The sequence below is a fragment of the Chiloscyllium plagiosum genome, unplaced genomic scaffold (assembly GCF_037043375.1).
Source record: "Chiloscyllium plagiosum isolate Xiang-an unplaced genomic scaffold, Cpla_swu_hap1 HiC_scaffold_19, whole genome shotgun sequence".
NCBI lineage: Eukaryota > Metazoa > Chordata > Chondrichthyes > Orectolobiformes > Hemiscylliidae > Chiloscyllium > Chiloscyllium plagiosum.
Window position 1 is genome coordinate 553475 of NW_028270157.1, and position 16252 is coordinate 569726.

The following is a 16252-nucleotide window of genomic DNA, read 5'->3' on the forward strand; positions in this document are numbered from 1 at the left end:
CATGAGCAATCTCTCAGATGTAAAGTGGCTGAAGGACCTGAACTGAAGGGAATTTATATTAGGCAGGAAATGGTGCTGGAGAGACTGTTAGGTCTGAAGGCTGATAAGTCCCCAGGATCTGATGGTCTGCATCCTAGGGTACTGAAGGAGGTGGCTCTAGAAATCGTGGATGCATTGGTGATCATTTTCCAATGTTCTATAGATTCAGGATCAGTTCCTGCAGATTGGAGGGTGGCTAATGTTGTCCCACTTTTTAAGAAAGGAGAGAGAAAACAGAGAATTATAGACCAGTTAGCCTGATCTCAGTGGTGGGAAAAATGCTGGAGTTAATTATAAAGGACGAAATTACGACACATCTGGATAGCAGTAACAGGATAGGTCAGAGTCAGCATGGATTTATGAAGGGTAAATCGTGCTTGACTAATCTTATGGAATTTTTTGAGCATGTAACTCTGAAGATAGACAAGGGAGATCCAGTGGATGTAGAATATCTGGTCTTTCAGAAAGACTTTGATAAAGTCCCACATAGGAGGTTAGTGAGCAAAATTAGGGCACATGGTATTAGGGGCAAAACACTGACATGGATTGAAAAGTGGTTGGCTGACAGGAAACAAAAAGTAGTGATAAACGGCTCCCTTTTGGAATGGCAGGCGGTGACCAGTGGTGTGCCGCAGGGATCAGTGCTGGGACCGTAGCTTTTTACAATGTACATTAATGATATAGATGAAGGTATTAAAAGAAGTATTAAAAGGTATTAATATTAACAAATTTGCTGATGACACAAAGCTGGGTGGCAGGATGAAATGTAAGGAGGATGTCAGGAGAATACAGGGTGACCTGGACAGGCTAGGTGAGAGGACGGATGCGTGGCAGATGCAGCTTAATGTGGATAAAGTGTGGTTATCCACTTTGGTGGCAAGAACAGGAAGGCAAATTACTACCTAAATGGAGTCAAGTTAGGTAAAGGGGCAGTACAACGAGATCTAGGTGTTCTTGTAGATCAGTCAATGAAAGCAAGCATGCAGGTACAGCAGGCAGGGAAGAAAGCTAATAGCATGCTGGCCTTCATAACAAGAGGAATTGAGTATAGAAGCAAAGAGGTCCTTCTGCAGCTGTACAGGGCCCTGGTGAGACCGCACCTGGAATATCGTGCGCAGTTTTGGTCTCCAAATTTGGGGAAAGACATTCTGGCTATTGAGGGAGTGCAGCGTAGGTTCACAAGGTCAATTCCAGGAACGGCGGGACTATCTTACGCTGAAAGATTGGAGCGATTGGGCTGGTATACGCTTGAGTTTAGAAGGCTGAGAGGGGATCTGATTGAGACGTATAAGATTTTAAGGATTGGACACTCAGGAGGCAGGAAGCATGTTTCCGCTGATGGGTGAATCCCAAACCAGAGGACACAGTTTAAAAATAATGGGTAAGCCACTTAGAACAGAGTTAAGGAGAAACGTCTTCACCCAGAGAGTAGTGGTGTATGGAATTCTCTGCCCCAGAAGGCTATGGAGGCCAAGTCTCTGGATACTTTCAAGAAAGATTTGGATAGAGCTCTTAAGGATAGTGATATCAGGGGTTATGGGGATAAGGCAGGAACAGGATATTGATTGAGGATGATCAGTCATGACCGTAATGAATGGTGACGCTGGCTCGAAGTGCAGAATGGCCTATTCCTGCACCTATTGTCTATTTTTGGAACAGCAGAATTAAGTCTAGTTTGGATAGACAGTTCGGTAGGGGTTCTTTATTCTGTCCTTTATGTTTCATTGTGTAACTTTGTGAATAAATTTCTGTTTTAAAACATGGTAGTCAACCTAGTGAGTTTACTCCTCATAATTTTCACTAAACACTTAGCGAAACAAATTGCAAAGTTATGATCTGGGTTGCCTGCTCAAGAATGTTGAGTGGTCTGGCCTCGTCCATAACAGATTGGGGACTCTTCACAGGATTTTAAGCAGCGACTGGTCGGAGCTAGTGTCTATATTTTGGCTGTTGGTTTGGTTGGGTAGACAAAGTTTGGGATAGCAATGGCTCTTTCAGTCACCACAAGTTTTCTCGAAGTGGATGCAGTGACTATTGAAGTTTTTCAGAAGGTGAATAAGACCATCTGCAGGAATTAGCAGACAAGCTGGAATTGGGACTGCCTGTTTCTGTGAGGAAAGGAGAAATAATTACAGCATTTAAACTTGTTGGAGAAACCATCAGAATCTGGAGAGGTAGCAAAAATTCAATTGCAAATGAAGAAGCTTAAGTTAGAGTTAGAGAGATAAGGAAAGGGCAGCAGAAATGAAACAGTTTGAGTTATGGTTAAAAGCAGAAGAGAAAGAAAAAGAATGAGAGGCTTTAGGAGAAAAGAAAGAAAAAGGGAGAGCTTTTGAACTTCAGAAACTGACATTTAAAAAGGAAAGTCAGATTAAAAAGTTAAAGATGAAGGCTGAAGGCAAGTCTAGTGAGGAAGAGAGTGGGGATCAGCAAATCCATGGTGGGCGAAAGCCCAATGGGAAACTGGTTAAGTGTGTTCAAGCATTGCCTAAATTTGATGAGAAGGATGTGGAAGCTTTTTTCATTTCATTTGAAAAAGTGACTAAACAAATGCAGTGGCCAGTGGCAATGTGGGTTTTGTTGATGCAAACAAAGCTCATAGGTAGGACTAGTGAGGTATTCGCATCACTAAGGAGGTGCTGTGAGTGGCGCATGAGCTACCACTTGGAGGAGGTCATTTCGGAGTGAGGAAAACACAGGCTAAAATACAAAGACATTTTTACTGTGCTGGGCTACACAAGGATGTAGTTGAATTTTCCAGATGTGTCATACATGTCAGCTAATCGAAAAACCACAGGCAGCAATAAAACTTGCACCGTTAATACCTATTCCAGTATTTTGGGAACCTTTCACAAAAGTTTTAATTGATTTTGTAGGTCCCCTAACTCAAATAAAAAGTAGGAATAAGTATTTATTCACAATAATGGATGTGTTGACTAGATTTACAGAGGCAATCCCATGACACAACATCACAGTTAAAAGGGCTGTAAAAGAATACTTAAATTTTTTAAAATAGATACAGACTACCAATAGAGATCTAGTCAGATCAAGGATCAAACTTCACATCCAAAATATTTGAGGTGGTTATGGATAACTTGGGAATAAAGCAATTCAAATCTACTGCATACCATCCTGAATCACAGGGGGCACTAGAGAGATGGCATCAAACACTAAAGACCAAGTTGAGGGCTTATGGTCAGGATTATCCAGATAATTGGGATAAGTGAGTTCAGTTTGTACTTTTTGCGATCAGAGATGCATCTAATGAATCAACCAAATTCAGTCAGTTTGAATTAATTTTTGGGCAAGAAATAAAAGGACCATTAAAATTGATTATGGAGAAATTGATAAGTTAGAATTCAGAGACCACCCATTTGGACTATGTGTCAAATTTTAGAGAACGATTAAATAGAGCTGGAGAGTTGGCTAGACAGCATTTAAAAGTATCACAGCTTACAATGAAACAGGAAGCAATTGGGGAAAAGGTATTGGTGTTACTTCCAGTAACAGGTGAGCCTTAAAAAGCAGCTTTAATGGACCTTATCAAATCAAGAGGCAATTGAGTGAGGTGAACTACTTGATAAGGACTCCATACAGAAAGAAATCTCACAGAGTGGGTCATGTGAATATGCTCAGAAGGTATTTTGACAGGGAAGGAAAGCAAGAGGAGAAGGTGTTAATGATTACAGCACAGAAGGAAGAACCAAGTTCAGAGGATTCTGAATTGGACATTCCTCAAAACAAATTGGACAATGAGCAAGTTATCAAAAATTGGGATAAAGTATTGAGTAACATTCCACAAGCGAATCGAAGTGACCTGCAAGAGTTATTACTATCACATTGGGAGATATTATGCATGACGTACAGATAGGAGATGCTGTTCCGATTAACCAACAGCCTTATAGGCATAACTCTCCAAAGTTGGCACAAGTTCAGAAGGAGATAGAATGCATGTTCCAAGTGACATAATCGAAGTGAGTTACAGTGACTGGCACTCACCTATAGTCATGGCGCCAAAGCCAGATGGTACCTAATGGTTACGAGTGGACTACCGCAAAGTCAACACCGTTATAAGGACTGATGCATATCCAATTCCACAGCTGGAGGACTGTGTCGAAAAAGTGGGACAAGCAACTTACATTTCTAAGTTGGACTTGCTCAAAGGCTACTGGCAAGTACCTCTGTCAGAGAGAGCAAAGGCAATTTCAGCTTTCGTAATGCCAAATGGAGTATATCAGTTCAAAGTCATGCCATTTGGTATGAAAAACGTTCCAGCCACATTTCAGAGATTGGCTAATAAGGTCATTGCTGGGTCACCCAATAGTATTGTTTACATTGATGACCTGGTGATTTTTAGTCACTCATGGAAGGAACATTTACAGCATTTATCAGAATTGTTTAATTGATTTCAGAAGGCAGGCTTGGTGGTAAACCTAGCTAAAGGTGAATTTGCCAAGTCACCGTCCTGGCCCTGTTAATGGACCTAGACAAATGGTCCCATGGGATGCAAAAATGAAAATAATTGGGGAATTTCCCACACTGTCGATGAAGAAAGCAGTACTATGCTTCCAGGGATTGAGTGAATTTTACTGAAAGTTTCTGCCAAACTTTAGCAGTGTGGCTGCTCCACTCACCATATTAAAAAAGGGCAAGACGTCTCAGTGGACAGCCTAAAAACTGTGTTAATCACTGCGCCAGTATTAGCCACACCTGAGTACAACAAGCCTTTCAAGGTGGCTATTGATGCCAAACTGGAGACTGTAAGAATCATGAAGATAGCATTACTAAGGGGAAGAGTTGGCAGACCTCAGATGAACGCAAAAGAACTGGTGACCTGAAATGCATCTACTTAAATGCAAGGAGTATAGTATGTAAGGCAGATGAACTTAGGGTTTGGATTGGTGCCTGGGAGTATGACGTTATTCCAATCACAGAGACTTGGATGAAGGAAGGGCATGATTGACAACTAAATGTTCCAGGATATAGATGCTTCAACAGGTCAGGGAGGGAAGTAAAAGTGGGGGTGGAGTTGCATTGCTGGTCAGGGACGATATCACGATGTGAAGGGCTTGAGCAATGAGGCGTTATGGGTAGAGCTGAAAAATAAGAAGGGTGCAGTTACATTGTTGGGGCTGTATTATAGGCCTCCCAACAGTGAGCATGAGGTAGAAGAACAAATCGGTAAACAACTATGGAAAGATGTAGAGGCAATAGGGTAGTGGTGATGGGAGATTTTAATTTTCCCAACATTGACTGGGATACACTTCGCGCCAGATGTCTGGATGGGGTAGAAGTTGTAAGAAGCGTACAGGAGAGATTTCTAGAGCAGTATGTCAATAGTTCGACAAGGGAAGGGGCCATATTGGACCTGGTACTGGGGAATGAGCCAGGACATGGTGGTAGAAGATGTGGTGGGGGATTTCTTTGGGAACAGTGACCACAATTCTGAAAATATTACAATACTCATAGACAAAGATGAAAAAGTGATCCTAAGGGAAGAGTACTAAACTGGGCCAAGGCCAATTATATCAAAATTAAGCAGGAGCTGGGAAATGTGAACTGGACACAGCTATTTGAAGGGAAGTCCACATTTGATATGTGGGAGGCTTTCAAAGATAGGTTAAAGATAGTGCAGGATAGGCATGTCCCGTTGAAGCTGAAAATGTGTTGCTGGAAAAGCGCAGCAGGTCATGCAGAATCCAAGGAGCAGGAGAATCGATGTTTCAGGCATGAGCCCTTCTTCATGCCAGAAACGTCGATTCTCCTGCTCCTTGGATGCTGCCTGACCTGCTGCGCTTATCAAGCAACACATTTTCAGCTCTGATCTCCAGCATCTGCAGTCCTCACTTTCTCCTTATATCCCGTTGAAGGCAAAGGAGAGGAAAGACAAGATTCATGAACTGTGGATGACAGGAGAAATCGTACGACTAGCCAAGAGGAAAAGGAAAGCATACATAGGGTCCAGGCAGCTAAGAACAGAATGGGACCTGGAGGAATATCGGAAGAGTAGGACTAGTCTTAAGCCGACTAATAAAGCGGGCTAAAAGGGATAATGAAATTGCTTTAGCTCGCAGAATTAAGGAAAATCCCAAAGCCATAAGAAGCAAGCGGGTAACTAGAGAAAGGATTGGTCCACTAAAGGATAAGGAAGGAAGGCTGTGTGTGTAGAACCTGAGAGAATGGGTGAGATTCTGAATGATTACTTTGCATCAGTGTTCACTGAGGAGAGGGACATGATGAGTGTTGAGATCAGAGATAGAAGTTTGATTAGTCTGGATCACGTTGGCATAAGTAGGGAAGATGTGTTGGGTAGACTAGAGGTTATTAAGGTGGACAAATCCCCAGGACCAGGTGGGATCTATCCCAGGTTGCTGAGAGAGGCGAGAGAGGAAATAGCTGGGGCCCTGACAGATATTTTTGTGGCATCCTTAAATACAGGTGAGGTGTCAGAGGACTGTACAAGAAGGGTAGTAGGGATATTCCAGGTAACCACAGACCAGTGAGCCTGATGTCAGTGGTGGGAAAGTTGCTGGAGAAGGTCCTGAGGGATAGGATCTATTTATATTGAGAAAAGAATGGGCTTATCAGTGATAGGCAACAGGGTTTTGTTTGGGGGAGATCGTGCCTTACCAACTTAATAGAGTTCTTTGAGGAAGTGACCAAGTTGGTAGATGAAGGAAGGGCTGTTGATGTCATATAGATGGACTTTAGTAAGGCGATTGATAAGTTTCCCCACGGTAAACTAATAGAGAAAATGAAGTCATATGGTATGCAGGGTGTTCTGGCGAGGTGGATAAAGAACTGGTTGAGCGACAGGAGGCAAAGTAGTAGTTGAAGGGAGTTTCTCGAAATGGAGAAAGGTGACCAGTGGTATTCCACAGGGATTAGTGCTGGGGCCACTTGTTGTTTGTGATATACATAAATGATCTGGAAGAGGGCACTGCTGGTATGATCAGCAAGTTTGCAGATGACACGAAGATTGGTGGAGTGGCAGAATGCATAAGGGACTGTCAAAGAATACAGGAGACTATAGATAGACTGGAGAGTTGGGCAGAAAAGTGGCAGATGGAGTTCAATCCAGACAAATGTGAGGTGATGCATTTAGACAAGTCTAATTCTAGAGCGAATTATACAATAAACGGAAGAGCCTTGGGAAAAGTTGATGGGCAGAGAGATCTGGGAGTGTGGGTCCATTGTACCCTGAAGGTTGCTGCACAGGTGGATAGAGTGGTCAAGAAGGCAGATGGTATGCTTGCCTTCATTGGACGGAGTACTGAGTATGAGAGCTGGCAGGTCATATTAAAATTGTACACGACATTGGTTCAGCTGCATTTAGAATACTGTGTACAGTTCTGGTTGCCACATTACCAAAAGGGTGTGGACGCTTTGGAGAGGGTGCAGAGAAAGTTTACGAGGATGTTGCCTGGTATGGAAGGTGCTAGCTATAAAGAGAGGTTGAGTCGGTTAGGTTTGCTTTCATTAGAAAAAAAGTGATGGGGGGGACCTGATTGAGGTTTACAAAATCATGAAGGGTATAGACAGGGTAGATAGCGATAAGCTTTTTCCCAGGGTGAAGGACTCAATAACGAGAGGCCATGCTTTCCAGGTGAGAGGTGAAAAGTTTAAGAGGGATACACGCGGCAAGTACTTTACACAGAGTGTGGTGGGTGTCTGGAACGCGTTGCCAGCAGAGGTAGTAGACGCAGGCACGGTAGATTCATTTAAGATGCGTTTGGACAGATGCATAAGTAGGTGGAGAGCAGAGGGATACAGATGCTTAGGAATTGGGTGACAAGTTTAGACAGTAGACTTTGATTGGCTCAGGCTTGGACGGCCTGTTCCTCGGCTGTAAATTTCCTTTGTCTTTGTTCTATACAGGTGCCGGTGCGGTGCTCCTGCAGGAGGATGATGAGGGTATAGAATGACCCATGGGGTATTTTTCCAGAAAGTTGAACGTTCATCAACAGAAATATTCAACAGTGGAGAAAAAAAAGACTCTAAGCTTAGTGTTGGCAATTTTTACTTTAATTTTTACTTTAAATAGTGACCTTTGGGATAGTTCTTGGCTTCCCGAAATTTCACAGATTACCATACGGGGTAATCTTTTTTATGTTGCAGGTTTAAATCAGCGGGGGGTTAACCAGTGTTGTAAGAAGGGTGTGATGGATGGCAGATATAGGAAAGGAGAAAAGCCGCAGATACAGTCAGGTAGATGGGTTAACTCTTGGAAAGGTAGGAGTGGTAGGCAGATAGTGCAGGAGTCTTCTGTAGCTATCCCCAGTTCAAACAAGTATGCTGTTTTGGAAGATGTAGTGGGTTCTGGACTCTCAGGGGAGCGTAGCATGAACAGCCAAGTTTCTGTTATCAAGATTGGCTCCGAAGAAATGAGGGGTACATCGGGTTCCAAGCAATAAATTGTGATAGAGGATTCTCTAGTCAGAGGCACAGACAGAAGTTTCTATGGCCAGCAGTGAAAAATCAGAATGGTGTGTTGCCTCCTTGGTGCCAGGATCAAGGGTGTCTCAGAGAAGGTGCAGAATGTTCTCAAAGGGGAGAGGGTCCAGCAGAAGGACATTGTACACATTGGAACTAATGACTTGGGGGGGGGGAAAGGATGAGATTCTGAAGGGAGAATATAGAAAGTTAGGCAGGAATTTAGAAAGGAGGTCCTTGAGGGTAGAAACATCTGGATTACTCCCGGTGCTACGAGCTCGTGAGTGTAGGAATAAGACGATAGAGCGGATGAATGCATGGCTGAGGAGCTGGTGCTGGGGAAAAGGATTCACATTTTTGGATCATTGGAATCTCTTCTGTGGTAGAAATGACCTGTACATGAATGAAGGATTGCACCTGAATTGCAATGGAACTAATATACTGGCAGGGAGATTTGCTAGAGCAGCTCAGGAGGATTTTAAACTAATAAGGTGGGGGGAGGGGGTGGGACACAGAGAAATAGTGAGCAAAGAGATCAATCTGAGACTGGTACAGTTGGGAAAAGGAGTGAGTCAAAGAGATAGGGCAGACAGAAACAAAGCAGAGAACAATGTAGGACTGATAGATTAAACTGGCATTTATTTCAATGCAAGAGGCATAACAGGGAAGGCAGATGAACTCCGGGCATGGTTAGGAACATGGGACTGGGATATCACAGCAATTAAAGAAACATGACTCAGTGATGGACAAGACTGGCAGCTTAATGTTCCAGGATACAAATGCTATAGGAAGGATGGAAAGGGGGGCAAGAGAAGAGGGGGAGTGGCATTTTTGATAAGGGATAGCATTACTGCTGTATTTAGGGAGGACATTCCTGGGAATACATCCAGGGAAGTTATTTGGGTGGAACTGAGAAATAAGAAAGGGATGATCACCTTATTGGGGTTGTAATATAGACCCCCTAATAGTCAGATGGAAATTAGAAACAAATTTGTAAGATTTAAGTTGCCAGTAAGATTGACAGGGTGGTTATGGTGGGGGATTTTACATTTCCAAACATAGATTGGGACTGCCACAGTATTGAGGGTTTAGATGGAGTGGAATTTGTTAAGTGTGTGCAAGAACATTTTCTGATTCAGTCTGTGGATGTACCTACTAGAGAAGGTGCAAATATTGACCGACTCTGGAAACAAGGCAGGGCAGGTGGCTGAAGTGTCAGTGGGGGAGTACTTTGGGGCCAGCAACCATAATTCTATTATTTTTAAAATAGTGATGAGAAGGATGGACCGTACCTAAAAGTTGAAGTTCTAAATTGGAGGAAGCCTAATTTTGATGATATTAAATAAGAACTTTCAAAAGCAGAGTGGGGGCATATGTTCACAGGTAAAGGGACACTGGAAAATGGGAAGCCCTCAAAAATGAGATAAGATTCCACAGACAGTATATTCCTGTTAAGGTAAAAGGAAAGGCTGATTGGGAAAGCTAGATCACTCGAGAAATTGAGGTTTTGTAAAGAAAAATAAGGAAACATATGTCAGGTATAGACAGGAGAGATCAAAAGAATCCTTAGAAGACTATAAAGGCAGTAGGAACATACTTAAGAGGGAAAGCAGGAGAGCAAAAAGGAGACATGAGATAGCTTTGGCAAATAGAGTTAAGAAGAATCCAAAGGGTTTATATAAATACATTGTGGACAAAAGGGTAACTAGGGAAAGAATAGGGCCCCTCAAAGATCAGCAAGGCAGCCTTTGTGTGGAGCCACAGGAGATGGAGGACATACTAAATGAATATTTTGCATCAGTGTCTACTGAGGAGGAGAACATGGAAGATATAGAATGTGAGAAAATAGATGCTGACATCTTGCAAAATGTCCAAATTACAGAGAAGGAAGTGCTGGATGTCTTGAAACACATAAAAGTGGACAAATTGACAGGACCTGAATGGGTGTACCTTAGAACTCTGTGAGAAGGGAAGGAAGTGGGCGGCATGGTGGCACAGTGGTAGCACTGCTGCCTCACAGCGCCAGAGACTTGGGTTCAATTCCTGCCTCAGGCGACTGTCTGTGTGGAGCTTGCACATTCTTCCCATGTCTGCGTGGGTTTCCTCCGGGTCCACAGTCCAAAAAATGTGCAGGTTAGGTGAATTGGCCATGCGAAATTGCCCGTAGTGTTAGGTGAAGGGATAAGTGTAGGGGAATGGGTCTGGGTGGGTTGCTCTTTGGAGGGTCGGTGTGGACTTGTTGGGCCGAAGGGTCTGTTTCCACACTGTAAGTAATCTAAAAACAAGTGATTGCTGGACCCCTTGATGAGATATTTCATCACAGTTACAGGTGAGGTGTTGGTTGACTGGAGGTTGGCTAAGATGATTTCACTATTCAAGAAAAGCCAGGGAACTCCAGACCGGTGAACCTGACATCTGTGGTGGGCAAGTTGTTGGAGGGAATCCTGAGGGACAGGATTTACATGTATTTGGAAAGGCAAGGACAGATTAGGGATAGTCAACATGGCTTTGTTCGTGGGAAATCAGCTATTACAAGGGGGCATAGCTTTAAATTAAGGGGGGGTAGGTATATAGAACATAGAACATAGAACATAGAACATAGAAGAATACAGCGCAGTACAGGCCCTTGGGCCCTCGATGTTGCGCCGATCCAAGCCCACCTAAACTACACTAACCCACTATCCTCCATATACCTATCCAATGCCCTCTTAAATGCCCATAAAGAGGGAGAGTCCACCACTGTTACTGGCAGGGCATTCCATGAACTAACGACTCGCTGAGTGAAGAACCTACCCCTAACATCAGTCCTATATCTACCCCCCCTTAATTTAAAGCTATGCCCCCTTGTAATACCCGACTCAATACGCGGGAAAAGGTTCATACTGTCGACCCTATCTAACCCCCTAATCATCTTGTACACCTCAATCAAGTCACCCCTAAACCTTCTTTTCTCTAGTATAGGACAGATGTTAGGGGTAGGTTCTTTACTCAGCGAGTCGTGAGTTCATGGAATGCCCTGCCAGTAGCAGTGGTGGACTCTCCCTCATTATGGGCATTTAAGCGGGCATTGGATAGGCATATGGAGGATAGTGGGCTAGTGTAGGTTAGGTGGGCTTGGATCGGCGCAACATCGAGGGCCGAAGGGCCTGTACTGCGCTGTATTCTTCTATGTTCTATGTTCTATGTTCTAAATCATGTCTCACAAACTTGATTGAGTTTATTGAAGTAACAAAGAGAATTGATGAGGGCAGAGCGGTAGACGTGATCTATATGGACTTCAGTAAGGATTTGGAGAAGGTTCCTCATGGGAGACTGGTTAGCAAGGTTAGATCTCATCGAATAGAGGTAGAACTAGCCATTTGGATACAGAACTGGCTTGAAGGTAGAAGACAGAGGGTGGTGGTGGAGGGTTGCTTTTCAGACTGGAGGCCTGTGACCAGTGGTGCGCCACAAGGACCAGTGCTGGGTCCACTGCTTTTTGCCATTTACATAAATGATTTGGATGTGAACATAGGAGGTATACTTAATAAGTCTGCAGATGACACCAAAATTGGAGATGTTGTGGACAGCGAACAAGGTTACCTCAGAGTACAACAGGATTTTGATCAAATAGGCCAATGGCTGAGGAGTAGCAGATGGAGTTTAATTTAAATAAATGCGAGGTGCTGCATTTTGGGAAAGCAATTCAGAGAAGGACTTATACACTTCATGCTAAGGTCCTGGGGTGTGTTGCTGAACAAAGAGAACTTAGGAGTCCAGGTTCATAGTTCTTTGAAAGTAGAGTCACAAGTAGATAGGATAGTGAAGACAACATTTGCTATGTTTTCCTTTATTAGTCAGAGTACGGAGTACAGGAGTTGGGAGGTCACATTGCCACTGTACAGGACATTGGTTAGGCCACTTTTGAAATATTGCGTGCAATTCTGGTCTCCTTCCTATTGGAAGGATGTTGTGAAACTTGAAAGGGTTCAGGAAAGGTTTACAAGGATGTTGCCAAGATTGGAGGATTTGAGCTATAGGGAGAGGCTGAATAGGCTGGGGCTGTTTTCCCTGGAGCGTCAGAGGCGGAGGGGTGACCTTATAGAGGTTTATAAAATCATGAGGGGCATGGATAGGATAAATGGAGAAGATCTTTTCGCTGGCTTGGGCGAGTCCAGAAAGAGGGGGCATAGGTTTGGGTGAGAGGGGAAGATATAAAAGATATCTAAGGGATAACCTTTTCATACAGAGGGTAGTGCGTGTATGGAATGAGTTGCCAGAGGAAGTGGTGGAGGCTGGTACAATTACAGCATTTAAAAGGCACCTGGATGGGAATATGAATAAGAACGGTTTAGAGGGATATGGGCCAAGTGCTGGCAAATAGGACAAAATTAGGTTAGGCTATGTGGTTGCATGGACGAGTTGGACCGAAGGGTCTGCTTCCGCGCTGTACATCTCTATGATCCATTTGGGTGAAATTGGATGGGAAGGACACTGTGGGGGCAAGGTTGGTTGTTAATGAGGTGAATTTAGGAAGGTATAGTGAGAAATCTCACTAGACCCTGCAGTAGCAATCAAAAAAACTCAACACAACTCATAATTAGCCACCAATAAGGAAAGATTCACTCTATTAACTTTTTCTTACCTCTCCCAACTCTTCATGGCTTTCTTCTACGTAACTTGTTTCCTCAACTGTATCCACAGGCTGCAGATCACTGTGCAGGTCATCATGTCTTTCTGATATATCAGAGTCACTTTCCTCACTTTTTCCACTTTTTTCAAGTGCATCATTATCTGATTCCTCATGGTCAGGCTCATTCTCACGATCTGATTTATCTGAGTAAAGGTCATGGTCTCTGAAGTGCTGCTGTTCTATTTCATTTTCATTTAATCTGAAAAGACAGTTGTCCTTATTTTAATGGAGAAGTAAATGTTAATTCTTAAGGGGTGCTGTTATGCAGGGGTAGTGTCCCCACATCTGAAACAGGAGGCCCAGGTAGAAGTCTCACTTACTCCAGAGCTGTGTAATAACACTTCTGAACAGGTTTAATAGAAAATATCTAAATGCAAATTCTTCTTTTCTGGGCTGCCATTACTTGAAAAGTAACAAACTCTGGCTTCTGTATTACAGATATTACTGAGTTAGTAGCTATAGAATTAATGCTACAACGTTATTGGCATGGACAACAGCTTGCTAAAAGTATTTCAATATTCTGGTCAGTGGGACTTGTGAAACAAGTGAGACTGGGTCACTTCTTGACCCACTTCGCCCATCCTCAAAAAAGAAATAAATCACTAATCCGTTGGTAAAATGAGTTTTAATGAGTACCATTCCAGAATAATTAATCAATCTTCCTTCAATATCTGTCGCCACACATGTCTTCTTGAGGATTGCATTGAGTAACTAATAATGTCATTTTTGAGTTCAGCATTAGGACTTGTAGGAGCATGGCTCCTGTGACATTTCATTCAATTTGCTATCAATTCATATCTGCAAAACTGCACTTGATTTTGTAGCACAGCATCTTAAAGCACAAATGCACCATGTCTCAAAGTGACTCATCCTTAAGAGGTTTTTAAAATAATACAGCATGAGTTTTTTTCTACATAACTGTCCAGGCTATCAGGTCCAATTAACAAAAAATTAGAAAATACACAGTCTGGAAACCAGTGTCACAATTTGAATAAGCTGCAAGGAGCACATACACACTTGAACATTGCACATTGAAAGGTAGCTGGAATACAGGATCACAGATCAGCTTATGCTAGGACTTAATTATCAGAATAAACACTATTCTAATTTGGTATCCACTTTATAGGAAATCTTGCATCAATCTGGAACCTTGACCCAGTTAATTAACAATTAATCAGAATGGCCTAGACTCTGTGGTAAGTGAGGAAGCAATACTTTTCATCTCTGATGTTGAGGAAATCTATCCACTAAGATCTGGCAGCCTCTACCACAGTCTCCACCTTTCCTGAGGGCTGTTTGAATTCAGCACGAGGTCAAGGACATCTTCAGACATGAAGTAAAGATGATATTAGCAACAAAACTTGAAATTTCTGGAAAAGCTCAGCAGATGGGGAAGCATCTTCAGAGTGATGTGAGCAATCCAGAAAAAAAGCCATTGGCAGAACAGACTCGGGTCAGACCCACTGGCAGTACAGTGGTATACATTCAGGAGGGATTTCGCCTAGAAGACCCAACTTTGAATATGGACATGAAGTCTCAATGTACGGGCAAGGAAAGTCCCTGCTGATTACCACATATCACCTTCCCATATGTAGTGAATCAGTACTCATCCATGTGGAACACCATTAAGTAGAAGTATTGAGGTTGACAAAGCTCACAATGTACTTCAGATGGGGAACTTTAATGTAGCTTCCCAAGAATGGCAGCACTTTGCTGACCAAAATGGTCAGATCTTAAAGCATGTACCTGCTTGACTGGGTCACTGGTAAAAGATCAAGGCCTCATACAATTGATTTGATGGATTGAAGAAACCTAGATTCCTGTCAAGTCTTTTAATCACCTAGAATGGCTTGCATATGTAAATCCCAGAACTTCTTTCAAGTCACATTAAAGATAACTTAAGGTTCTATTTAAAATAAGTGACATCTCAGCTCAGGCATTGCTTTAAAGGTGTGAGGTTAGAGTCTGTCTGTATCATAATCTTGACTCAGACTGGTTCTATTTCCAAAGTTGGAATTAATAAAATGTCATGTGGACTGACTGCCTACAGATTGGACAAAATAGAATGTATCTGCAAATGCAAATTCACCCCATAGACTAATGTGTGCGTGTGCACATGCGTGTGAGGGAGAGGGAGAGTGCGTGTGGGAGAGGGAGGGAGTATGTGAGTGCATGTGAGTGTGACAGTATATGCCTGTGACAGGGTGTGCGTGAGAGTGAGAGTGGGGGGGATGGTAGTGGTGATGAGAGTGTGGTGGGGCAGGGGTGTGTGTGTGTGTGTGTCTGAGAGACAGCATGTGTATGGGAGAGGATCTGCGTGAGAGTGTATGATTGTATGTAAGAGTGCATCTGCATAGTGTAGTGAGGTCATCTGTAGTGTGACATGAGCCCAAGATCCCAGCTGAGGCTATCCCCACACACTCTCACAAATATGTACTCTGTCACACTCTCGCACACACAATCACACCCCCCCATCCCCCTTTCCCTCACCCCAGCTCCCCCCAAAAACACACACACACCCTCTCACTCCTGTCCCACTTGCTACCTGATGAAGGAACAGCACTCAAAGCTTATACTTCCTCATAAACCTGTTGGACTATAAGATGATGTTGGGTGACTTAGCATTTCTATGTAAGTCAATGCCATCAAAGAAAGTTATCTGAAATACTGATAGAACTCCCAACTTTTCAATTAGTGCCTCCAGGACTTGACCATATGCCTGAACTGCCAGAAGAGGGTGATAGGAGCCCAATTAATCATGTACATATGAGAACAGCAGCACACCTTGAAAAGTACACTTACCATTTCAGAAGACAACCAATCACACAACTCTTTCAATAACGAAAGGTAAATGATTGAATAAAGGTTCTATTCATTCTACACCAGAACATGATTTCCTTCACGAAAGAAGTGATTGAAAATAAAAAATGTCATGAATAGAACACTTTTCATGTTCTATGGTTGCCCAAAGTACTTTATAGTTAGTGAAAAAGCTTTGAAATGAAGTTTTCCCACCATGTAGAAAACATGGCAACCAAGTTGGATAAAACATAATCCCACAATCTGCAAGTGCTATTGATCAATTAATCTCCTTCAATGGTATTGACT

The 16252-nt window shown here is 42.9% G+C and overlaps 1 protein-coding gene across 11 annotated transcripts in view; it reads right to left on the minus strand.

Annotated features, from left to right (window-relative positions):
* Nucleotides 1-16252, minus strand: part of osbpl8 (oxysterol binding protein-like 8) — a 432009-nt gene that overhangs the window by 133537 nt on the left and 282220 nt on the right. For all 11 annotated transcript variants that reach the window (XM_043708784.2, XM_087996947.1, XM_043708789.2 and 8 more), the window contains one exon: nucleotides 13097-13343. In XM_043708784.2, coding sequence (XP_043564719.1) covers nucleotides 13097-13343 — 247 coding nt within the window. The remainder of the gene's footprint in view (nucleotides 1-13096; nucleotides 13344-16252) is intronic.